The following is a 26,829-nucleotide window of genomic DNA, read 5'->3' on the forward strand; positions in this document are numbered from 1 at the left end:
GTTTAGGATTCAGTATAGCAGGTGGAGTTGGAAACCAACACGTCCCGGGCGACAACAGTATCTACGTGACAAAGATCATCGAGGGAGGGGCTGCACACAAAGACGGACGGCTACAGATAGGGGACAAACTTGTAGCTGTAAGAAAGTCCTTTATATTCCTTTTAATTATTCTCTGTACTTGTTATCATGTAAATATTCTTAGGTATAGTGCGTAGATTGTATTCAACATCACAGTAAAGTTTAAGTAGTTCACATAACAACCCAATTTGTTTTCTAATCTTTTCTAAATGTTTGCTTCAACAAATTTCAGATTAGAATATAAATGTGGGTTTATTAGCCCCATATAGGTAATGAATAGCCCTGAATATCATGGTAGCACATAGTACTGCATGCTAACATGTCATTAATAACTGCTATGAAATGATTTAGCTGTTTTTAAAACCAGAAATGTTTTTCCACAGTAATGTTGCAAATTTAGGTTGGCTTTCGCTTTAAATTCTTACATATTCTCTGCTGGGTATGTTATGTTCTAAGACTAAAGTAGGTGTATTCGAGGAGGACAGTGTACAAAGGTATAATTGTATCAGATTGTACCTCTGCTTCCCTACATCCAAGCTGCTGCTTTATACTTCATCTCCACTACATTTTGAAGCCAAATATGGTAGTTTTAACTAGAATAGGTACTAGTTACTTTGCAGATTACTTGCTTGCTCGGAGCCAAAGTAGCATATTTTTAAAATATTTTTATTGGCAATCATATCAAATAGAAGAAGAAAAAACACAGAGATCATAAGTAAAATGCTGAATATTGGATCCGTTTATGTCCATCAGTATATTCAAAGATACATGTGCAGTCCACACGTCCACAAAAACTTCATGAAAGAACCAGTATGCTGTGTGTTTTTGCTTATGTGATGTTGCAGTGGACATAATTTTGTCTACATGCTGCCTAATGTTCTCTGTGTGTTGTATTTATGCCTGCACATTGTCTTACAACCTATGTCTCCAGGTGAACGCCTCCTGTTTGGAGGAGGTCACTCATGAGGAGGCAGTGGCTGCCCTGAAGTCGACCCCCGACGTCGTTTACCTCCGTGTGGCCAAACACACCTCCCTTTTTATCAATGACAACTTCCCTCCACCTGACGTCACTAATTGTGAGTACGCATACAACAGAGACTTGTACACATAATGCAACAATTTTGCTTTTGGTCCATATTTCACTTTAATCCTCAACATCAGACACAACTTGCAGTGAGACAGACAGTGCTCTGGTGAATGTAGCACACACCATCACAGCCAAGGCTGAAGCATTTTAGGGCCAGATGGTGTTGAACTATAAAGAACAGCGAGGAACAAAGCTGTTGGAGGAGATTTCTGCTCAGGGTGTGTTTATAAAAAGCACCCATCTACTATTAGGCTCTTTGAAGAGACTCCTACTACAACTGGAGAACTGATTTGCAAAAACAGAGAAATGCCATGATTAGGAAGAGTAAACCAGCACAAGATTGATTGATTCATATTCCCCCCGAGGGCACAAAAAAAAAAAACATGATTTATGAAACCACCACTTAATGATTTTCCCTCGAGTGCACAAAAAAATAGGTCAAATTAAATTCCCAAAACCGCCATCATTACAAGCAACCTATCAAAATAACAAGTTTATGAACAAACACATATTTCATTCGTCATTTCATGTCATTTACTGTATAATACAGAGGTGTTATACCAATTTTTCACTAAAATTAGCACATGTATGTGGGTTTGTTAAATGTGTTAAAATAGGCAAAACATCCAGAAGACATTAAAATATGTTTTAAAAAGTCTTAATCAATATCATTCTGAATTAGACACTTAATATCTTTAACGTCAGTCTCTCTGTCAAAGCCAGATGTTAGCAGGTGTTAGTGAGTTTCTTGTCCAGTATGAAAGAGTAATTAGACAAAGAAGATATGACCAATAAAGGGAACAAGTAAAGGGGGGCATGGAGTGTGTCTTTACAATTAGCTTGATGACTGTGCTGTTCAAAGTGGTGATGGGAAAGACTCCCCATGTGTGAGGAGCAGCTCAGTCATGGCGGAGACAGATTTAGATGTCACAGAAACCTGTGTCACAATGATATTGTTGCAAGTCATCAGCACTGAGGGGGAAAAGGTGTAAAATTGTCCCCATCTGTATAATCCTTGTCATAATAGTATTTATGACTCTCAGTGAAGTGGTTAATAGACCTTTTAATGGATTTTCACATCAGGGCTTAATACCTCAGGGAACTGCTGTGTTTGTTCTCATGAACATAAAAATGTATTACTCCACTCACATTAGACAAAAAGTGCCTCTGGTTGACACTAAAAAAATGACGCCCCTGAAATTACCTGAAAGAGATTGAATTGAGGACATCTTGATCTCAGCCAGAATTGTAGAACTCGCAATAACAAGTTGAACATGTGATAAAGATAATCCGTTAGATGACCCTGATCACAATGTGCTAGTTCAGTGTCCATTGTGATAATGCCAAATATTTGTAATTGTAAAATAATTTAAGTTGGTCAGAAACACTGTGGTTTAAAAGATAGAACGATGACATCAACCAGACAGTTTTAAATGTGTTATATAACAGTCTGACTGGGTAAATTTGGTTCACTGGATTACAGCCACTTGTCACCTCTCCAAATCAGCATATTATCAAACAACATGTCATTTCTCACCGCTCTGAATCTCACACGTTACCAAACAGCATGTATCTCACCACCATCTCTCAGCGCATCTCTAAATATATAGAGAGAGATCATCAGCAGTTTTAACTGATTTTATAAACATGCAATATGAGCTGTGATTGATCAGACAATACATTTAAGATTCGTTCAGACTCAGTTGTTAAACTAAGGATACATGAAATGAAAATACACATTCAGCCTTTAAAAATACATCAATGAAATGATATTTTGTGCATGACAGTGTGGTAAAATAAGAAAAAGAATGTGTGTCTGTTCCTCCAGCGTACTCCCCTCATCAAGACAACCATATAAGCCCCTACATGAGCGGCAGCCAGTCTGTGAGCCCCGCCCCATTGACCACACCCAGATACTCACCACTGCCAAGGGCCATGACGGGAGACGACGACATCCCCAGGTGAGACCTCACAGGAAGATAGCTGCAGGTTTATAGAACAGATTAACAGACCCATTGGTTCAAATCAGATATGGTACACCGCCAAATATTTTCAATGTTTACTGAAATTAACAAATATGTACGGTTTCTGCAGTCAGAAGGTTCTCAGACCCCTTCACTTTTTTCACATTTTGTTATGTTGCAGCCTGCTAAAATCTTTTAAATTATTTTTTCCCCACATCAGTCTCCACACAATACACCATAATGACAATGTAGAAACAGTGTTTGAACCTTTGGCCCAGTCTGAGGTCCTGATTGCTCCAGACCAGGTTTACATTAAGGATGTCTCTGTACAGTGCTCCGTTCAGTTTTCCCTCAACCCTGACCAGTCGCCCAGTCCCTGCCGCTGAAAAACACCCCAAAGTATGATGTTACCACCACCATGCTTCAGTTCAACAGTTCAATCTTGGTTTCATCAGACCAGAGAAACTTGTTTCTTCAAGTTTATGTGTCCTTTAAGTGCTCTTTTGCAAACTCCAAGCTGGCATTCATGTGTCTTTCACTCAGGAGAGGCCTCATCTGGCCACTCTGCCATACAGCCCAGATTGGTGGAGTGTTGCAGTTATGGTTGTCCTTCTGGAAGTTTCTCCCATCTCCACACAGGATCTCTGGAGCTCAGCCAGAGTGACCATCATGTTCTTGGTCTCCTCTCTTACTGAGGCCCTTCTCCCCTGATTGCTCAGTTTGGCCATGCATCCAGCTCTAGGAAGTCCTGGTTGTTCCAAACTTCTTCCATTTAAGAATTATGGAGGCCACTGTGCTCTTTGGGACCTTCAATGCAGCAGAATTGTTTTCGTAGCCTTCTCCAGATCTGTGCCTCGACACAATCCTGTCTCCGAGCTCTGCAGGCAGTTCCTTTGACCTCATGGCTTGGTTTTTGCTCTGGTATGCACTGTCAGCTGTGAGACCCTATATAGACAGGTGTGTGCCTTTCCAAATCATGTCCAATCAATTGAATTTACCACAGCTGGACTCCAGTCAAGGTGGAGAAACATCTCAAAGATGATCAAGAGAAATGGAAGGCACCTGAGCTAAATCTCAAGGTTTAAGAAGTTAGTAGAAGAAGAAGTTATATTATATCAGTATGAAGCTGGAATCCAAGAACTTAGACTTTTTTTTTTCTCAAAAATCGCTCAAGCCTATTAATCGACTGTTAAAATAGTCGGTGATAACATCTTTCAGTACCAAGATGGAAGCTATATTATCTGATTTTATTTTTGAGTTTTTTACTGTGACAAAAAGCTCAAATAAAAAATTAATTAAAGAATAAATATGTGACATTGTAGTCTGGTTTTTTCAGTTATTCAGTTAACCTGAGTTTAAGAAATTAGTATTATATTTCACTAGAATCCTCTTATTGTTTCCATCATATTACTGAACAGGAAATGTATCTCCTGCAGTTGATGATGTTTGAATCTGAACTACTAGAAGTCCAACTCTAATGGAGATACAGTATCATGTGAGGATACATTCCACATCATTATTTGCTTGATAATGCCATTCCAAATACAACAACACTGATAAAATTATGCCAAATAATTCTTATTATCTTTACTGATTAATGTAAATGAGGCTCTTTAGGGAATCAAATGTCAGTTTTCTTTTCTCATTTGGAAACAGGGTGTGTGTGTGTGTGTGTGTGTGTGTGTGTGTGTGTGTGTGTGTGTGTGTGTGTGTGTGTTTGGCAGATGGCAGTGAGAATTTAGTCTAACATGTAAACTCAGGTCACATATGTACACACACACGCACATACACCCTCAGTGCTGCTCTACTGTCTTTAATCCATTTTAATGGACGGATTACAGCCTATCACAGCCCTGGTCACCCAACTGGTGTCACCGTGGTTACCAGAATATGACTCATTTCGTCATAACCGTCTGGGCCAATCGGAGCGCTTTGATTATAATAAATCTGATAAGCCTCAGACTGACTGCAGAATGGTCATTTTGACGTCTGCCCTTCTTTTTTCCTCTGTGTACGTATCTCTCCTTTATTCTCCCTTTCATCTCTTTCTCTTTCACTCTCTGATTAGTTTCTCATGCAAATGAAGAATTATGGGGTTTCAATGAATATGCGGTCAGTGTGCACATTTTAAGAACGTCAGATCACATCTCTCATTTGAAATCACCTTCTTAAGAAGAAAGCATCTATTAATTTGTGCTGTAGAAAGAGGGATACCACCTCTCAATACAGAAACCGATCTGAAACTGTTTAGTGCTCTCATTTTCCATAAAATTTAACATCTGTGCCTATACTGTACCACCCTCCATGCAGTTAATGATCGCTGTGGCATTAAAAACTGAGTCAGCAGCCCATCTTAATGCATGTAACTGAAACACAGAGTGTTTATAACACTGACAAAGGAACTATGTTTAATGTAGGTGTCTAGATACTGATATAGCAGTTTTGTTTTAGTTGAGCCAGACTGATATATAGGTTGGCTGATATTATTGGCTGATATTGGCCTATCACAGATATATCAGTATCGACATATATGTTGCCCGGTGTGAACCAATATTAAAACTCTTGTTTTTAGAGATTTTAATACAGAAGAAGATGCTCAGGATAATTTGAAATGATTAAATTCGCAGTAAGTTTACTGTTTCAGTGCACTCATGTCATTCTAGACGATAAAGTTTGATGTAAGACAGTGAAATATCCTGCCCGTGTTACATGCCTTTGTTGCAGGTGTTTTGTAACCACAATTTAGGGATCATTGCAAAAATATATACATATATTTATGAATACCTCAATAACCCACAACAGGTATTCAAATATTGAATTTATAAAATTGTTCCTGCATTAATCTGGATTCTTTCATCCAAGAATAACATGTCCTACTGTTTTCCTGGCAATAAGACACACCTGCTTTCAATTCTGTCCTCAACATGTATTTGAATGTTTTGGCAGTTTTTACAGTCAAGTTCTGATGATTTACTAACGAATCAAATATGTACAGGTATAAACTGAGTCAGAAGTGTGTGTTCAGGACAGAGCAATGAACCGTGGTGGTGCAACAAATCAGAGACAGTGCAATACTGACATCTGCTGGTCATTGTGGTGAAAGATCATAATTTTAAAAACTGCTTCTGCTCATTGAGATTTACAATAAGAATATGCAGTAAAGACTACAGAAACTTCTTCGTACAGTTTCAATATTTTGGGTTTTTTTGTATGTATAATTTCAATAATGACTCATCCTGTCTGCCGCTGGTTATTACACAGGTGTTAAACAGAGTGTGTGTATTTAACTTGTGTTTCCACCAGGGACCCCAGGCGGGTGGTGCTCCAGCGGGGGTCCACAGGTCTTGGTTTCAACATAGTTGGTGGGGAGGATGGAGAAGGAATCTTTATCTCCTTCATTCTTGCTGGAGGTCCAGCTGATCTCTGTGGGGAGCTACGAAAGGGAGACCGCATCTTGTCGGTATGTGCTAAGACCTGTTACATACATAACACAAGTACTGTCACCATCAATAAAGATAACTCAGATTCTACTATTATTTCTATAGAGGATACATTGGCTTATTAAGGAAGTCCGTTCAGTTTATTGTCAACTTTATTTGTTTATTCTATGTACTTAATTGATATGGAGTCATGCAACTCAGAATAACCACTCACCACTGATATGGCTGATATGTGATAGCTGTTAAAGCTGTATATTGTGTTCGACTAAAGTGAAATGTGCCTTTCAATTTTCTTCAGACAGGATTTAGTTGTCAGACTGTAAAGGCACTGATAAACCCTTCACAATGTCTGTGACCATCATATGATGGTGAAGTGTTGACAGTGAATGATTATATGCATTAAACGGGCTCACAGAGTACATGCATAATACACATGCACACATACACGTGACTGGTCGACTGTGAGTTATTGTTCAACCAAGATGTACATGTTCCCCTCACTGTACATTTATTAATATTGATCCAAGACATGGGCTCTAACTGTGTGTGCGTGTGTGTGTGTGTGTGTGTGTGTGTGTAGGTGAACGGTGTGGACCTGTCCACTGCAACACATGAGCAGGCAGCCGCTGCTCTGAAGAACGCAGGACAGACCGTTACCATAGTAGCACAGTACAGACCGGAGGGTGAGTACTGCACATGAACACAGTACATCACCATCCATCTCATGTAGAGATCAATGCATAAGAAAATATAACTGAGCTGTAACAGGACAAAACAGATTTTTTAATTAAGGAGTAAATTAACACCCTCAGGAAACCGCTGAGCTCCAGGGGTTTAACTTCTCACCTTGCTGCAGTGACGAACAGGTGTACTTCAGGACCTTGTGACATCACTGTTGGGTCTGTTTATAGATGCCACTGAGCACACTACTCACCACAGGCTTGAAACATTTAACCCACTAGCTGCATATAAAGATTGACCTACAGGTCCACAAAACTGACAAACATCTGGTGGCTAACTGCTGGACAGGTTAACTCTGCCCCCTCCATGTGGGACATGGGACAACCTTTAGGTAGTTCTTATCATGCTGATATATGGTTTTAATGAGATTTTTGATGCTATAAATAGGGGATATGATGTCACGATTGACAGCTCAGCCCTGGTCAAGATTGAGTTGGGTGGGCCTGTGGGCGGGAGATTGATCCCACATTTGCCAATCACCACTGTGCAGACTGTGGCTCCAAACCGGAGCAAGATGGCAGTGTATCAGGGGTATTTTGGCTTCCTTTTTGTAGAGTGGGAGGACATGGTTATGCATCTCAAGCTTTATATACCGCGTGTCAGTGATTAAATTATGATGTTGTGGACCTTCTTCTCTTCCTCCTCCTCCTCTTTCGTCTACTTTTTCTTCTTCTTCTTTCTTCTTTTGCTCCTTCATCTTCTTCTCCACCTCCTAATCCTTCTTCTTCTTCTTTTTCTTCTACTTCTTCTTCCTTTTCTTCTTCTTCTCCTTATTCATCCTTTTCTTCCTCTTCTTCCTCCTCCTCCTTCTTCTTCATCTTCATCTTCTTTTTCTTCTTCCTCTTCCTCTCATCCTCCTTGTCCTTCTTCCTTTTCTTCTTCTTCTTCTTTTTCTTCTTCTTCCTCTCATCCTCCTTGTCCTTCTTCCTTTTCTTCTTCTTCTTCTTTTTCTTCTTCTTCCTCTTCCTCCTCCTTCTTCCTCTCCTTAGTTTTGTTCTCCTTCTCCTCCTCCTAAACATAAAAGCCAATGTAAATAGGAAGCAGTAATGGCAACCCTTTACACACCATGTTTATCTTAGTTATTGGTATTTGATTATTATGTTGTGATGTGGTTAATTCTTCAGAATAGTTCCTTTATAGTCATTAATGAAAACAAGACATTCTTTCTTGCTTTTGTGTATTGAAGTTTTAGAAATTCACACAAACATACAAACACACACAGAGACAGAGTGAGGTTTCCCAACAAGCACCATCCTGGATATTTGTCTTCTGGGAGTGACTGAGATGGCCGTAACCTAGGAAACCAGGTTATAACTGCTGATTGGCTCAGCTAATGGGATGCTGTCATAGTGGGGGACCTGAGAATAATACATAACACACACACACACACACACACACACACACACACACACACACACACACACACACACACACACACAGTTCCCATTAGGTCCCTTGGTCCCCTGATGCACCTCAGAGATGTGTTTACTGGAAGAGGTTGTACACGTGTGTATAGTGTGTTTGTGTGTATGTCATGTATTATTCAGACCGAGAGGAAGTCCAAGAGGGTTTTGTTATAGACAAGACCAGTATGATACACAGTCCCTTTAAAAAGTCTGAGGAGAAACTGAAGGACAAAATACACTCAGGTGTAGAAGAAGCTGTCAGAACATAATGTATACAGCAGCTACAGTCTGCAAATGTATTGGAAAATTATGGCAGGAGCAGAGGGAACCAATCCATGATGTATGGATTTTGACTTCTAATTTCAAAAGAGAAGGTCTGTTTGAATATAGATCCCAAATGAAGTTTATTTATATGTGAGGACGTTGAGGTCAAATTGATTTTGCAAAAAGAAGGAAACTCAAGGCTCAAGGTGCTTTGATCAAACCGGCAATGGAAATGTGTCTTAAAGCAGAGCAGTTCTCTTAGTTCTCTTTTTTTTTTATAATGTGTGACATTTTATCAAAAACAAAAAACAAAGCCATATTCTTTCTGCTCCATTAAAGTGTAAATAGCTACAACCTGTTCATTTAAAGCTCTGTGCTATTCTCAGCAGTGGAGTCACAGCTTTGGACTTGGAGTGTTGTGTTTTAGATGTTGTACACGGATCTGCATTAAGGAGGTTATATGTAATATTTGTAGTAATTCACATGTATTATTCACTTTTTTTGGCCATATCTGAGCGGATTGTCCCATGACGTAAAAAAATAACTTCCTCTCCGTCTCTCCCGGCTGTCTATACAAACCAGTGGACGATGTTTAATGCTGCTGGACTGTGGATTTCTTTGTGTAAGACTCCAGATGATGTGACTTTATGAGTGTCTCATCTCGGTGCCTCTCTCTGCTCCACTAACAGAGAGCAACAGTAGCTAACGTTAGTTGAGAAATGGAGTCTGCTAACATAAACTAACAACTAGCTGCCAGCACAGCACAGAAGTTACACAGAGCTTCTTTAAGTTTCTTTCGCATTAATTTTTTACATACATCAGATGTTATTTTTTAGATATATGATACTGTATGTAGCTGATCTGTGAGCAGAACATGTTAAGAAGGTTAACTTCACTTTTGCCTCTGATCACTGGGAAAATGTTAAGTGTTATCTGGTACCACCCGGCTTTAAAAAGCTTTGGTCTAAATGTAACCACAGACAAGGAGGACCTGCGTGCACAGAATCAGGAAGCTAGCAGTCAGGCCACCAGGCTTTCACACGAATCTTGTTGAAGGTGAGCTAACTGAAAAATGATATACACTTGACATACTCAAATGATTGCTTTTCAGTTCACTGGTGTTGTCTCTCCAACTTAGCAGATGGTGGAGAGCACAGTGCTTGTGTTGGGTGCACACAGGTGGGTGCTGGTGATATATTGTGTGAGCCTGGTGTGTGGTTGTAGCAAGAAAATCAGTGCGTTTCAGAGGAGTTTGCTTGTGTCTGCTGTTCAGTGCTAAATGGGATCAGCACCCTGGACAGCGCACTGAGGTCTTTAAAGGTCTTGTCATTTCCAGAGCAGATGCAGTATGAATGCTGCAGCAGACAAAAAGAAAATGTACTAGTTTTCTGCCTCACAGAGGTCAGCTACTGTTGTTAGCTCACATTGACTGCAGGTACAACTGATCCAAACGTCTTTGTTAACCTTCCTATCCATATCTGGTGTGTAATCCATTTCTCTGTCACTGATCTGTTAGCTTTGCCAGGGGTAACATTAACCAAGCATTGGTGACAAGGTTTGTTTGGAACATATTGAACATATGGATCGACAGCAGAGTACCTCAGCTAATGGATTGACAATGTTTTTATATACATTTTACTGTCATGATCCTTATTGGAAGCTGCCCTCCTCCACAAAGTAGCAAACCTTTCACAGCCACTTCACTTATACTCAAGATGTTTTGGCGTTGTTCATTTTAAAAGTCAATGGAAAAACTGTCATAAATGTCAAACTGGTGTGATGGTCTGTCAGTTTGGCTCAGGCTGACTCTGTTTTGGCATTATTTGGTGTTATATTGGAGTTCTTACAGAGAGAACACACAGTAGGTATCAGAGGTGGGCCAGCTGGCCTCACCAAGAGCCGACTGTGCTGTGGCCGGGTTTTTAATGTTCAAGGTTTTTCCTGCTTAACATTCAAGAAACTATGAGCACTGAAGCATTTAGGGGTTAGCTCACCTGCTGGCTTCAAAAAGGATTGGTTAGTCTAAAGTTTCTGTTTGTGTGTCTGTCTGTGTCGTGACTCTCGTTAGTGACTGTTGAATGAACTCTATATCAAACCTTCTGTCCACGCTGGGCTTTGGTTAGCGCTGCGTGTGTGTGTGTTTGTTATGTGAGTCCATCTGAGGTCCGTGTTTTTTTCGTTCCCGTGGCGATGGCATGTGGTGACCAGCAGTGCTCCCTCTGTTTCACACACACACTTCCTGCCAATGAAAGAGGAACTTCTAATGACCTCCACCAGGAGAGGAAAAGTGTCTGTCTCACCGTGTGTGTGTGTGTGTGTGTGTGTGTGTGTGCAGGTCTCCTCCTGTTATTTATATTAAATATGGTACCCAGTGTGGTCAAACACAACACAGCGTGTGTGTGTGTGTGTGTGTGTGTGTGTGTGTGCTAGCTTGGACAGCTACACGGTTGATTTAAGCTGATGCAGCAGATACTGATCAGTGTTTATTTGAAGTTCAGCAGATGGAGCATGTTGTCTGTGAAAGGTCTTCATGCTGCGTACTGCCGATGTTCCTCATCACGTTTCAGGCTATTTTAAGGCAATTGTTGTATGTGTGACCTGTGGCTTCAAAGTGTGTTGTCACTAAATCCATATGCATTCGGCCAGACAGGTTTTTTTGACCTGATTTTCCTCCAAAGTCCCCATCTGTAGGATTTTTTTGTAAGATATTTTTTGGTGCAGAACAAACTTAACCTGAAGTGCATCGTGGTTAATCAGGAGTAACTTACAGTACGACCACATTAGATTCTACAAAATAATCATCAGACAATCATAAAAACACAGAAATTTAATTTGAAGAATCTACAAAGGAATTTCCAAATATATCAGAGTTCATAGAATTTAAAATGAAAAAAGAAACATCTTGAAATTTCATTTTACTTTTAGTTTAATTTTTCACCCAATTAAAACAAGACATAGCTTCCGTAAAATGTGTAACACCAGTGTTGAAGGGGTTACGTTTTGTAGACTAGCTCTGAAGCCACAATGAGCAGATCCCAGTATTTGATGTGACTCTAAAAAAATATGGATGGATACATCCTGGCCTGATTTTTGTGACACTATGACAAAACTTATGGGACCTAGCTTCCCATTAGATCCGCAAATTTGTTTGATGAAGAATTTTACAACCATAAGTGCACATTTAAGAAACTTCCAAAGGAAGTGCATAGCCATGACATGGAAGTCTGACCCTATAGCTAGATGGTTTTATGGAAATGAATAGCTGAATTCCACTTGAAAAGATTACATATACTCTCAGAAATTATACCACACCTTTATTGAGATTTGGCAGCCCTATCTAGCCTATATGGACACCTTGCCAACTCCTATATTAGAGCTTATGTAAAAAGGTTACCAGAATTGATACGTCATTGGTCGTCAGTTATTCGCCTTTTAGTTTGTAAATGGGTGGGTCAGGGAAGGGATTTGGAGCTGTGTTTTTATGAGTTCGTGAACGTCTTGTTAAGCTGGAAAACTGAAAATAAAATATATATATAAAAAAAAAATATTGACGATAATAGTTTCATTTATGTAGCACTTTTCAAACAAGGCACAGTTATTAGACACGGTGAAGATAATAAAACACAGTAATACAACTTGAGCACAAAAAAGCTAAGTACTACCAACTTGTAGTGTTGAGCCACAACCGATGCTGACTCTAGTGACATTGCTGGAAATAGTATGTACAATTTTACACAGATCCCTCTGGAGCCACAAAATGCTGTATGCAACTATTCTCACACATGCAGTAGTACTTCCTTGCACCTGTAAACAGACTTTGGTGTGTAAAGTTTCCCAACAAGCACCATCCCGGATATTTGTCTTCTGGGAGTTCCCTTTTAAACAAGGCAGCTTTGCCAACAAACAATGAGTTGCTTTTATTACATGATCAGTTGATGACCAGACAAGTTAAAACAAGACGAGTTAAAATTTGTAACAACACGAGAACAGAAAAGCCAGAGCAAACTGACAATGAAATATCATATACACAGTAGTATATATCTAAAGTTAGCATTACAGAGTTAATATTAGGCAACCACAAGCTACTTCTCAGACCAGGCCCTGCAACGCTGTAATAACAAAACCCTTCAGTGTGTTTTGTTGGTTTTATTTGTTTATTGCTTTAATTAGTTTTGAGTGTGGGTTTATTAAAGTGCTCTATGAATAAAACGTTGTTATTATTATTTAGTGCAATTAAAATATTCATTTGTACGAGGAGGGTCGTGTTTTTCTTTTTTCAAAAGTTACACAGTCTCACTAAAACAACAAAACGTTTTCACACCTTTGAATAAACAAAGTAGACCCACAGTTTATATATACATATATATTTAAATAATAAATAAATAAAACATACATGCAGTGTGAGGCCGCTCAGGTCGCCTTGTAGTTTATGTGTGCTTTCTCGAGCGATCAATACAGTTATTGTTCGTGCCGATCAGGAAAAACATCTGGATGTTGACGTCGCAGTATTGACCTTCAAGTCTGATGTGCTCCTGTGCCACGAGTTTCCTGATGTGGGACTGCTAATGCCTTCAGGTTGACAGCAGTATTAGTCACTGGGATTACACACAACTGTCAAGAGACACACACCCAGTCACACACAGACTGTACATACATACACAGGCGGCGTTTGTCAGCAGTAATACGGAGGTGATGCAGAGAGGATTATCTTCACTTCTCTTAGCCTGCTTATTACACTTTGCGTGTGTGTGCTTGTGTGTGCCGTGCACCAGCTGTTAAGTAGAAGATTAACAGCAACTCTTTCTCTGCGGTTCCACGCACAAAGTTGTGAGAATATTGTTTGCTGAATACAAACAGTAGGCTCTCCTGTCTTCCCCTACTTTACTTTATCTCTCTGTTCGTTCTTCTTAGCCCACTTTCCTTCCTTCTTCTTCACCTCTTTCTTTCCTTTCCACCTATCAGCTCCTCCTCTGGTGTCAGTGCTGATGGTCTGACTCATCGCCCACAACGTGTGTCTGGGGGATTTGAGCTGTCACTTGTAACACTTGTGACTGATTTGCAGCGTGTTGCCGCGTCACTGTCATGCTGAGGCTCGTATTAGCTGCTGGAGATGAAACACATTTCATCTCGTCTTTTTCTTTTTTTCTCCTCTGGTCTCGTTCTCTCTTCTCTCATCTCCTCCGCAATCTGATCAGTTGATCAATATATACATTACTGCACTGTATCAATTATAGATGAGCCTCCTCCAGCACTGCTATTTTTAGAGCCGGTGCCTCATGTTGATTCTGGTTTTACAACCGACTTATCAGTTGAAGGGGATTTTCTGAAAATCAGCTGGTCAAAAATAAGTGGTATATGTGTAGAAACTCAAAAAGGACATTTCACAAGAGGATTTTGATGCTAGCTCCTCATTTTTATACTACTAGTCTCTTGTAAATAATTAAAAACTAAGTATAATCCACATACTATCGTGGAAATGTGGATGTTGAAACTTAATTGATCCCCTTGGAGAAATACATTTTTTATTACAGGACTGTAAAAGATCCAGATTCAGGAAAAATAAGCAAACAGAGCAAACAAATTAAAGGTGCCTGGTGCAGTTTTATGTAAACAAAGTGTGTCTCTACAAAAATGCATTTTGTGTATCTTTTAGGCCATAAAACATCTGCAGACCTGATGTTTTGAATATTTCAAATCATGCATCGTTTCCATCTGTGTTGCAGTCTTCTTCTTCACTGTGTTTGTTGATACTTCTTTATACGTTGCCGCCACCAGCTGTCCTTCAGTGGAATAGCAGGAAATCAGCGGCAGGTAGCGCGTCAATGAAACAAACAAAATGAGGGGGTCCACTCATAAAAACATCGCTCCACAGTGCTGCCACTGGTCACAGGATACCTTTACATGTAGTATGAGCAACAAAAGTAAAAATGTTAAAGCAATAACGGCATCAAATAATAAAATTCATGCCCAAAGTATCAATTATCTAGATTACATTCATCTATTTACTCGAGAAAGTTATTGACAATAATTACTCACAGTTGGGTTCTTTTAATTACGACTCTGATTCAATATAAGAATGATCTGAAAGGAAAATATTAATGTAATGCACACAACAATAAAGATGGGATCTGGCCGTCTCTAGTGGTTTGGATAGCACTAAAGCTGCAAAAATGCAGAGAAGGCCTCTGCCAGCTGCTGAACAATGCTCCACTAGGGAGAGGAGAGGAGAGGAGAGGAGAGGAGAGGAGAGGAGAGGAGAGGTAAATGAAGGAAGGAGGGAATATGAGCCCCAGAGCCATTAGTCTCTGTCATCGCCCCTCCCCCCCATCACTTCCTCTCCTCTCTTCTCCCCTTTTACCCATCCTTCTCTCCATTATGTCTTGTTTTTCACATTCATCTCTCTGCATCTCCCTCTTGCTCTTAATCTGATAACACTGCGTCAAGGTGATGAGTGTTGACAGCGGCAGTTAGATGCTGATGATGTGAAACTTCATATTAGGCGATTTCGATGTGTGTTACTGCATCAGTGTTGGGGAGTCAGAGAAAGATGCAGAGATAGAAGTGTGTGTTTGTTTGGATCAGCCTGTAACAAAACCTGCTGATTTTGACATGAGTATCATTTTTAACTTATATACAAGGAAGAGAAAACCAGATATCAGAGAAAACAAGTCTTAAAAAATGGAGACAGAAACTAGAGATGGAGAGAAAATGAGAGACAGATGGAGACCTAGACAGACATAAATCATGCAGAGCTGAAAGAGTTTGATTTCTTACTTATGAAGCTAATGTCTTTATTCACCTCTTTCTTCTCCGTTTCCATATGAAACAAATGGAAAATCCATATAATAGATATAAATTGAGCTGTTGATTAGGCTTCCCAAAAAATCCATATTCAAAAACGCTTGGTCAAGGTTTACCGTGTGTGCATGCTAGTGTGTCTGTCTGTGTGTGTGCGTATGCGTGTGTATTAGGTGTGTGTGTGTGTGGCGTGCAGACCGATTCCCTGGGCCAAAGTAGGGCAGGAGAGCCTGGCATCGCCTCAGCTTCCTGCATGAGTGACCTCAGGAAACAGTGTGTGTGTCTGTTGATGAGTGTGTGTACTCGTGCATGTGTGTCGATGCATGCGTGTGTGTGTGTGTGTGTGTGTGTGTGTGTGTGTGTCTCCGCCCTACAGCAAGCTGCTGTCAAAGAGGAGGCGGAGCAAACGGGCGCACCAGCGAACGAGCGATAGAGAAAGAGAGGACTGTAGTAGAGAGAGAGTTAGCATCTGTTGTTTCTGTGGCAGCTGAGCAGCATTGGACTGTTTTTACACACACACACACACTCTCACTCTCTCACTCTCTCTCTTTCTCTCTCTCTCTCTCTGTCACACACACACACACACACACACACACACACACATTTCCCTTCTGTGCCACACACTACTGCATACCTACACACACTTCTTTTCACACACATTTACATATTTCTGCTCTGGCTCTCTCACGTGCCGGCGTCAGATCGTCTCCATCATCTCTCTCTTTCACACACACACATCTGCTCTCTCTTTTTTTTTTGTTTTTTCTATCTAATTCACACACCGGGACTCCAGGCAGCACAAACCCCTCTCTCACACGCACGCACACTTACCCGAAAGCCACCGTAGCGGCATCATATCGTGCGGACGCTGAGCCTGCCCGTCTGCCTGCAGCATGTGAGTACAGCTGAGCGCGAGTTGGGGGAGACAGACCTGAACTGATTTACTTGTTAACATCCTGGGAGCATCAGTGTTGATGGATAACATTACAACCCTGAACACTTTAGGTGTTTAGTTCAGGGACTTTGCGTGTTTTGGAGAATAATGCTTCAGGTGATATCGGACTGAAAAAGACAGATTTGATCTTGTGAATCTCTGGTGTTTTCCATCTGATGACCAGTGATGCAGCATTAACACGTTGGCTCCTTCACTCTTTGGTCTAATGACTCTCACAGTGTTTTGATCAACAGTATCACTTCTAATATTTCAGTTTCTCTTTCTTACTGTGGTGTTTTTGCTGTATCCCTGGGTTTGGTTGTAAAACTCAGATGATCAAGACAGGCTCAGAAGCCGAACATGACCAGAGCTGCAGCCTTTTCCTTTCTCTTCAGGACTCAGTAACACTAACATCTCAGTTGCAAAACCCTCTTTGTTCTGTAGATCACAAAGAGGAGCATCCCTCTGTAGTTCTACAGTGTCTCTATCATTGTCTCTCTGCCTGTCATTGATAAACCTTTATTCTTTATCTCACTGTGTCAGATGACAGTTTGTTGCGATACATCTTAAGCTCAATCACAGTCGTTAATCTGTTTCCTCTCCTCCTCTTTTCTGTCTCTCTTCATTCTGTCTGTTTCCTCCCTCCCTGTCTGTCTGTCTCTCTCGTCCTCTTAATCCCATAATACTGCATTGAGGCGATGTGTGTTGACGGGGACAGTTAGATGCTGATGATGCTAAAGTTCGTCCAGTGTCTGGTGATTAAACTGAACTAACAAACTGAGCAAGAGGTGTTAATCCATCATTTTTGTAATGGATTAGAGTTGAGATCGAATATGCCAGACTGAGGTCAGCAAGGAAAATATTGAAGGTTAAAGCAAGAAATGAAATTTTCAGGAAAAAGGGCATTTTGATCCTTTCATTACCGAGAGTTTGGAGGCAGTTTTGTTTTGTCAAACGTACTTCATGCCGTCTGAATATAACATTTAGCTTTAAATCTGGCAAGTTATATGAATCTCCTTGTCAACAACTCTATCAAAGCTCTTTTCCCAGAACATCAGTGTGTTGTATCTGGAGAATAAAAGAGTCAGCGATCATATTACTCTGAGTCCTCTGCATAGCCGTGAGCCATTTTCGCACAACGTTTAGTTGTTTGTGTCTGTGAGCTTCAATCTGTCAGATTAATAAATGTTTTGGGGAAATCAGAGCTGAGATCTGGGGGTTGTAAGCTGATTTTCGAGAGCGTTCAGAAGCTGGATGTGCGTGTAGAGAGGTGAACAAGGAAATGAAAACAGAGACAGGGAGGAAAGGAGGAGAAGTCAGGAGATACTGCTGGTTCTACTGTAGATCTGTGTGTGTGTTTGAGTGCGTGACCGTGTGTACCTCGAGTATGATTGAATTACTCAGGGTTAATTAGATTCTGTAGTCCACAGTAATGGTTCACACACACACACACACACTCACATCCTTCAGCAGGGCTTTTTCAGGCTTATTGCCAGCAGCGTTGTCTTCGTAGTGTTCAGAGGTTTCTGGGAAGCTGTGTGGTGTTAGGAAGACTAGAGGACAGTCAGTAAGGATTTATTACACACATACTGTATCTGCTGTTTGTTCTGCCACTCTGAATGAAAAGTAACACAATTCATGCTCATTTTAAGACAGCGGTCTGCTGGTAAGAAGTAAATCTTTTTTACTTTTTCTGCTTTTTCTAAGCTATCATCCTTAAATACACATTAAAGAACATGTTGTGTCTTTTGTTTTTCCACTTTGTGCATTTCCATAACTAATGTACATTTATAATTAAAGAGGCATGGTGGCATTTTTATGTCCACTTGAAAAAAGATGGGTCAGACGTGTAAGAGTTTTTTGCTCCATGTAGCAGGAGAATACTGAAGCACAAGGCTGCTCTGCTGAGTGTTTGAGCGAATCATTGCACTTTGCATTGATTGGCCAACCGGTTGCTCCCTCACAATTTACTACTTGTCATTCAAGTGAGATGGGATATAGTTGTTCCTGGCAATTAAATGAAAGTGCTGTTTTAATATAATCATTGTTGGGTTTGTGTGAAACATCAGCAAACACATTTAGAAACTTAGAATCTGCCCAGGTTTAAAAAATGAATCCACATGCGTTGGTTCTGTTTGTTTTCCTGATATCTGAATGGATTTTTACTTTTGTGTGTTTCCAGCCAATAACTCCTGCACCAATAACGCTATCTCACACCACTGTGAGCCGCTTGAACGTCACAATGTGAACTCAGTGTGCATGCTTTAATGTGACGCCTGTATTCAGTGCACACTTGCCTGTTTTCTAACTATAACTCAACATGTAGGTTGCTGAAAGTCAGATGTAAAGCAGCCATATGTTACAGCTGTCGTCTGAGAGTCACATGGGTTTTCAGGATTATGTCTCTTGTCACACCGTCAAAGAATTGTTATTCTTGGGGATAAAATGTATGTTTTATGTGTGACAAAGACCCAGTTTTATTTGTATGATAACTAAAAGTCTTGTCTATGGTTTAGACTGAAAGACATTGATTGTCCCAGACCTCTGAATGTGTCCCCCCAAAATATACATATACACATGAACATAGCTAGCAAGCTATCCAGCTACATTCATGAAAAATAGCAGCAGATCAAATTCAAATGAAGGGTTTTCATGGGCACTGTAGGATAAATTAATCCTAATAAATACATACTAATATCAGAGTTTATGAATAACAAAACATTCTGCATGAAGAGATCTGTAGAGAGACTTTAAGGAGTGTAAGTGATGATTCAGAGACAGTGTGGTAGTCTACCTCTGTTTCTGTATGCGTGTGTTGTTCATGATTTTGTCAGTGTGTGTCTTTAGGATGATATTGACATGGACCGGCTGATGTAACAGAAGTTAATATTCAGATCAAACAGACTATTAGATATACAGTCCGTTGATATCTCGAGGCTTGCCTGTCCATGAGTGAGACTGCAAGTCCATGAGCCCCTCTCTCTCTCTCTGTCCCTCTCTCTCTCTCTCTCTCTCTCTCTCTCTCTCTGTGTGTGTGTGTGTGTGTGTGTGTGTGTGTGTGTGTGTGTGTGTGTGTGTGTGTGTGTGCGTGGGTTTAGTAGTCAGACTCCTACCTTTTTGAAATTTTGCTTTGTGGTAAACACCAGAAGAATTTGCTCTGTCTTTAATCCTCAGTCTTATGTTGCAAATAAAGAGTGATTTACTAAGACAAACCAGGCAGTCTGTGCCTGCTCTCCCTGGGTGCTGAATAGCGTGACTAAATAAGCTGTTTTTCCTTCAGTAAATCGGACACAAGAAGCTATTATATTAATTAGAATAAACCCATCCTCCATTTTTTGCTACATATTTTGATAAATTACTCTTACTGGGTTTTTATCTTGGACCCTGGCTGCGTGTTACAGTGTGTATTTGTGCGTCAGGTGCGTGTTGGTGTTGGCCCCAGGAGCCCCTGCGTACTTTGATGTGGTTTCTGAGCTTTTTTTTTTTTTTCCAATTAAGAGACACAAAACAAGAGGTTCAGTAAGAACGGTGTTCAATAAAAACAAACAATATTCATCCCATTTTTTTTTGACAATATAGAAAGCAAGAAAATTAGGATAAAGAAAAAAACAACGACAAACAAACAACGGAAAAAAAACAGGGTGGGGCTAGTGGGTGTTTTCCATCCCTTACAGATAACAGTACATAACATAAATTATGCAAATGTGTGACACGTTGATGTAGTGTGATGTCACATGGTGACAGATTTAAAGCTGAGACCTCTGACGAGGCATTTCAACAGTGTTTTCTGTGGGATAGAGGAGCTTCTGTTGGTGCACCTTGGTGGTCCTTTAATATGCACAATAACACATTCATTTAAAACACTGAAGCAAAGGAAAGAATCTAAAAGCATAATGGGTCTCCTTTAAGTTTGCTTTGGCTATTTCACAGCCATCACATGTTCCATCTGTGTTTTGGTTTACAGTATTTTAGCTCATTTGATCTCACTGAAGTGTAAGAAGTTCTTTTCACCCTGTTTAGAGCTCACCTGTTGTGGTTTTCGAGCAATTGAGCAAAGATGATTGAAGCATAAATGATCATTCAGCTGCTTCTAATATGGAGTAAGAGGTAGCTTGAAAATGGTGATTAAATTAGAAATGTCAATAGCTTGTTTAAGCTTCATTTTTAGAACCTGTCATCTGAAGTCTGCTTGGTCATAACAATGTTTGTGTTTGTGTGTCTGTGCGTAGAGTACAGTCGTTTCGAGGCGAAGATCCATGACCTGAGGGAACAGATGATGACCAGCAGTGTCAGTTCCAGCTCCACGTCGCTCCGCTCCACACAGAAGCGCACACTTTACGTCAGGTAACACACACACACACACACACACACACACAGAGCACACAGAGGTGACTGATTGTTTAGTGTCCTTCAGCGTGACACAACTATTATAAGGTCTTATCTCAGCTGTCGGGTCTACGTTTTGTGTGTGTGTGAGATACTGAAAGGGAGGTAAACACATCGAAAATCACAATTAGATTGTCTGGCGAATACTCTCCAACACACAAACACATCCATCGCCTGCCAGCTCTCCCAATTTTTGCGCGAGTGTTCCTGTGTCCTTGTGTCATTCTTGTCCTCGGCTGTCCTGGCTGTTAAGTCTACTCTGAATCACCCTGTCCTTCCTTAGTGTATTCTGCAGAGCCCAGAAGCAGTGTGAGTCCTGAACCACCCACACTTTTAAGACCATTGCATCACAAGAATCACAGCATTTGAAGTATTGATTAAACGCTAGGTCACTGGGTCCGGATAAGTCACATTGGAGCTCCTGGGAGATCAATACAATGGAGAACAAAGGCAGGAAAAACAGCTCTAATGTTCACACTAATGATTGAATCTACTTGTTAGGCTTTGAGGAGACCACAAAACATTTTCTAGGTTGTATCAGTTTAGCTACAACTGAAAATTAATTTAAAAGATGTTGTCAAAGAGCAAATATAAGAATCTAATTTCGATTTAGAAGCACAAAGCCTCACAATTCAATCTGTGTAATCTACATCAAGACCCCACTATTCTATAACAGGAGTCGGGCTGCAACTAACTATAATTTATTGTCATTATTAGTTAAATAATCGTTTAGTCAATAGAATGTCATGCTTCTTTTGTCCAACCAACAGTTGAAAACCCAAAGACTCTTCATTTACTGTCATAAATGACTATTATTATATTCTGATAATTCAGAAGTAAACTTTTCACAAGAGACCAGGCTCAGGACAGTTATCTAAAGGGTTCAAAAACAACAGCCATTTTAATTTGTGTCTGTTCCTTTTCACAGAGTTTGTGAAGGAGTAAGAGGTTCAAATAAAGTCTATGGTTTAACAATAATATATATTTTCTTATAAATGTCTTTGTATTATCTTTGTAGATAGTAAGCAATATATTTGTGCTGAAGAGATGAGCGACTCTTGTGCTGATGACATCAACAAGCACCACTATTTTTTATTGTTTGTTTTTGTTTCCAAAAAAACTATAAAAAAAAAAGTTCTAATAAAGCAAAGCCCAAAAGAAACTACAGCTGACAAGTTCTGTGCATGACAGGAACAACTGGCCTGAACTGCAAGTGGCCTGGAAGGAAACAGCAGCAGCAGCAGACCAACATCAGATCTCTGCTCTCTGAGCTCTGACTCTAGAGAATATACATTAATGCAGATCTTTAGGACAGAACCGTACCATATCGCATGGTATCATATACCGTAGCAGCTGGCTGAGAGTCACCTTGAACTGCACACACTCTCACACTCTGACTCACGCTCTGAGGTCAGAGTCTGTACAAGGACCTAGAGGGCAATGATCACATTCAACCCTCTGGGAGATGCAGTCCAACAGTTTCCAGAGATGTTTATCAGACACTGACAGGCTGGTTTATCTGACTGACTGAGAAACAATCTGATTGACTGACTATCTTTCATCTGTTAGAGTGTGTTGAAGTCAATGCCAGTGCACCCACAATGCTTTGTAAAACCTCAAGTGACCTACTTGGCAATCCCACCACTCAAACAAATGACTCCCTTTGTGAATTGTAGATTTAATAGAAAAATATGAGGAAACATGACATTGCAGCTGCTTGCCGTCACCCTTGTTAAATTTTTAAGTAGTCACCCGTAGGCACGATTATTATTAGCATAAATTAAGTGTGTGCGCCCACTGTTTTTATTTGGGTTTTGGCTCAGAGTGAGAAGAAATGGTCTGTCCACTGCTCATTTGATTCAATCAGAAGAGACCTCGATTAAGATGTTAATAAATTAACACATTAAATGATTTCCTAAAAAAAACTTTAAGATACAGTACATTTGAGTGAAATTATGCAATAATGAACCTGAAGCTTTGTTATCTAGTAATAAGAAATGCAATTTTCTCTAAAAATAGGACAATTATAGGAAGACGTTTTGAAGCAAATTTAAAAAATATCAAATTTGTTTTGGTGCAATTAAAATAGTAATCTTCCAGAGGTTGACCTGGCTTAGAGGACAGTTGGGGCCCATTCAAGTAGAATCAGGCTTTGAGGCAAAAAAAGCCAGTCCTCCCATTCATCGAAATGAGGCTATTGATACAGTGGTGCAAACTACAGCCAGTGTAAAGCAGGAGTGTAACGAAATGTTTCATGTGTATTCAGTTAATATGGCCTTGTGCACCAGTGTCGACAATCACTGTAGAACCACATGCTAAATTACAAATCCTTCTTTCGCGAAGGGATGACCCTGATCAGCAGATCAGAGGCAGAATAGGACGGTTCTGTCGCAGGCGTGCTAGTAGTGTGCTATGCTACAGGGTGAACACAGATAGACATTTTTTTGTATAATGTATTGTTTCATGTATAATCACTCAGTTTGGTCTTGTGCATCAGCTTAAAACCCACCTGGATGATATGCCTCGCATCCTGGTTGTTTACTATTATTTTTAATCCGCTGAAATGGACAAACAATCACTTGCAAGACCAACAAAGCAACATAGCAGCATCTCCTTTATTGTTTAATGGCAGTTGGCGAATGGCTTTTGGTGTAAACAAAAACGTAATTGAATGAGACTCCTACACTGTCGCACAACCCTGTGGCTAATAGCGGAAATACCCAATTTGGTCTGAATACAGACAACACAATCAATGTCACATAAAATAAAGAGCAGTAATTGTCTTTATAAAACTGATGTAACAGTCCAAACAGCAAATGCCAGATTGGCTAAGAGTGCTGCTTCACTAATGCAGGTAACATGAGACACGTACTCTTTTGATCCAAAGGTTAGGCTTGTACTTTCCTTTGTGATCAATAATCAATAACAAAAAAATACCAAGGCACACTGCTCTGCAGAAATTAAAAATCCTTTAATAAATGGGCCTAGCGAGTTTCAACTCACAGTCTTCATTAGTGCATAGAGCAACATTTAACCTCTGTTTCTTGGCTTCAAAATAAGAGTCAGCTCCTGATTGAGTCTCAACAAGCTCATTAAGCTTTAAATCATCAAAGTACTGGAAGGTTCCTCTGCTTCAATAAATCCTGATCAAACAAATAACGAAAAGAATAAAAGTCTAGAGCTCTCTGTGGTTGTCTGGCACAGTAGTGCTTTTAGTTACATGCTAATATCAGTACGCTAACAGTCCTAACATCCTGATGTTGAGAAGGTATGTTTACCACGTTCACCATCTTAGTTTAACAGTCAGCATTTCCTAGTCAGCCTCAAATCACAAATTTCTTCAGACCCATAGACACACACCATTACAGTAAGTACTGGACACTGGCCCACTTTATTAATATTTCGATGATTCATTTGTCCTGTACATGACTGTTTAATTGCAGATTTGATGAGGAAAAATGCTTCTGTCAGATAATTACCATGACACCCCCTGTAAGTTAATCACTTTACAGGCTGAATTTTAATGACATCGTTCCTTCAAGTCTCGTCAAAATCAGGCCATGATCATTTCAAGGTTATATAGAATAATGTAGTAACCCCCCAACAGCCCAGATGATCAATCACTGTCATACAGGAATGCCCATAGACGACCAATCAGCTTCAAGTATTAAAAAGGAGACCTCAGACTGGAGAGTTGATTGGTTGCCGTGAGGTTGTTGGTGCGTGAGAAATTGGGGGTGTCTGATACTCTGGGCTGCTGTACAGCACAAAGTATGCGTTTATGCATGAATGTGCATACAGTGTGTGTGTGTGTGTGTGTGTGTGTGTGTGTGTGTGTGTGTGTGTGTGTGTGTGAGAGAGAGAGAGAGAGAGAGTTCGTAGTGTACGTGACGGGTAACGCACAGACTAACCTTTCCTCAGAGGAAATGTCACTGAAGCAAGGTGACATGTGTGACCATCCTTTGTGTGAGAGGCGTGTGTGTGTGTGTGTGTGTGTGTGTGTGTGTCCTCCCCCTTCTTATTTTACAGCATGTCCTATTTTAAACACACTGTACTGCTTGGGATTGTAACTGTGTATTCACTGCGTAAAGATCCACCTGAAAAGGCAGAGATATCTGAAGTAATGACAAGATGAGACATGATGAAGTCCCATCCCCATTCAGTCTGTCTACTATAGATTCTCAATGAAAAACTATTTTTAAATGTCAAATTTTATTATCTTTATTTAATTTGACTTATCAGGATTCCTTTGCTATCAGAACAGGGGGAGATAAAGAGAGTCTTAACACACAGGGTACTTGGCCCCTGCTGCCCAACTCAAAGTCAATAAAGACTTGTTCAGAGGGTTTTAACACAACACGGATGCATTGATTTGGGTTTGAGGCTCGTGTCTGACTGGGCGTTTAAATAAATGATACCAGCCTCTGCTGTACTGATCTCTGCTGCAGATAATCATTTCAAAGCATTTTAATGTCAACAAAATGCTCAGGGACATTCGCTTCTTGTAACTGAATATTGTGGTTTTAAATAGCTTGAAGGCTTTTTAGATTTCTTTGAATGTGGTCTGACTTTTATTCTGAGAAAATGTTTTGTTTTATCAAATTTACAGTATGGTTCGTACAATATATATTAAAAAAATAAATGTTGCTGTACTGTATATTACTTTGCACTATCATGCCGTCATGTTCTAATGAATTTCCCTTCATTTTCACCTCTAAATAAAGTGCCTGTAGGCAGTAATGTCATATGAGTATTCAGTGAAAAGTTAAACCGCACTGCAGTTTGGACAATAGGTTGCTGTCTATGCAAAAAATAGCACTAACACAGTATTTAGGGTTTCAAATTTCCACAGCACAAGCAGGAAAAGATTAAATAATGACCGGGTTTTTCTGTTACACTCTACCGACCGCTCTGTGTTTCTTCACTTGAGTAATTACATTTCAGAGGTTCCCACAAAGGAATTAAAACCACCGAGAGCTGGTAATTGATATAGAGTTAAGTTTACACGTGGCCTTAATAATTCAGTGTAACCTGCAAGCTGAGAAATTAATTTGGGAGGTAACTTAAAAAACATTGTTGCTCTTTTTTGTTTCTCCAGTGAAAATAGGGTTATTTATACACTTGCATCTGACAGCTGCCCCTCACTGTATGTGTCTATGGACAATGTTGTAGAAAGTAAAAAGTAAAGATCACGTGTTAAAATATTTGTGAAAAAAAACCTGAGTAAGACTCAAAAACGTACAATAAAAAATAATTAATACATGTATTTTGACATGTATGTAGACACTGTATATTATGGGTTGCTGATTACACACCTGGACAATTATCGTATCCAATATTCAGCATTTCTCTGATAATCAGAGTGTGTTTTCTTCTTACTACGTAAAAATAAAAGTAATTCACATCATGTGAAAAATATCTAGTAACTACAGAGACGCTAATGCGAGTAGAGTAGAGGAAGAAAAGGTTTTCGATTTGTATGTGTTGTCAGTCAGGTAATAATACACATAACAGGGTTCAGTTTGTCAGTTTATAAATGCAGCAGATAATCAAGATCAGTCTCCCCTGTTGTTTTCCAACTGCTTGAAATGTGAAATGATCAGTAACAACCCCGCCTGCCAGAGTACTGTCTGCAGTGGAAACACAAAGCAGATGTGTCATTGGGCTACTGTTAACACAGGTTACTTCAGGGTTCAAAGGGCACTACACAGAAAGCAGCTTATGTATATTG

The 26,829-nt window shown here is 39.9% G+C and overlaps 1 protein-coding gene across 4 annotated transcripts in view; it reads left to right on the top strand.

Moving 5' to 3' along the window:
- Positions 1-26,829, top strand: part of dlg1a (discs large MAGUK scaffold protein 1a) — a 126,643-nt gene that overhangs the window by 84,364 nt on the left and 15,450 nt on the right. For all 4 annotated transcript variants that reach the window (XM_084354520.1, XM_084354521.1, XM_084354522.1 and 1 more), the window contains 6 exons: positions 1-137; positions 1,010-1,154; positions 2,994-3,126; positions 6,433-6,589; positions 7,150-7,252; positions 20,942-21,056. In XM_084354520.1, the coding sequence (XP_084210646.1) occupies positions 1-137; positions 1,010-1,154; positions 2,994-3,126; positions 6,433-6,589; positions 7,150-7,252; positions 20,942-21,056 (790 nt within the window). The remainder of the gene's footprint in view (positions 138-1,009; positions 1,155-2,993; positions 3,127-6,432; positions 6,590-7,149; positions 7,253-20,941; positions 21,057-26,829) is intronic.

This window comes from Pagrus pagrus (assembly GCF_965226575.1).
Source record: "Pagrus pagrus genome assembly, chromosome: 6".
In the NCBI taxonomy this organism is placed as follows: Eukaryota; Metazoa; Chordata; class Actinopteri; order Spariformes; family Sparidae; genus Pagrus; species Pagrus pagrus.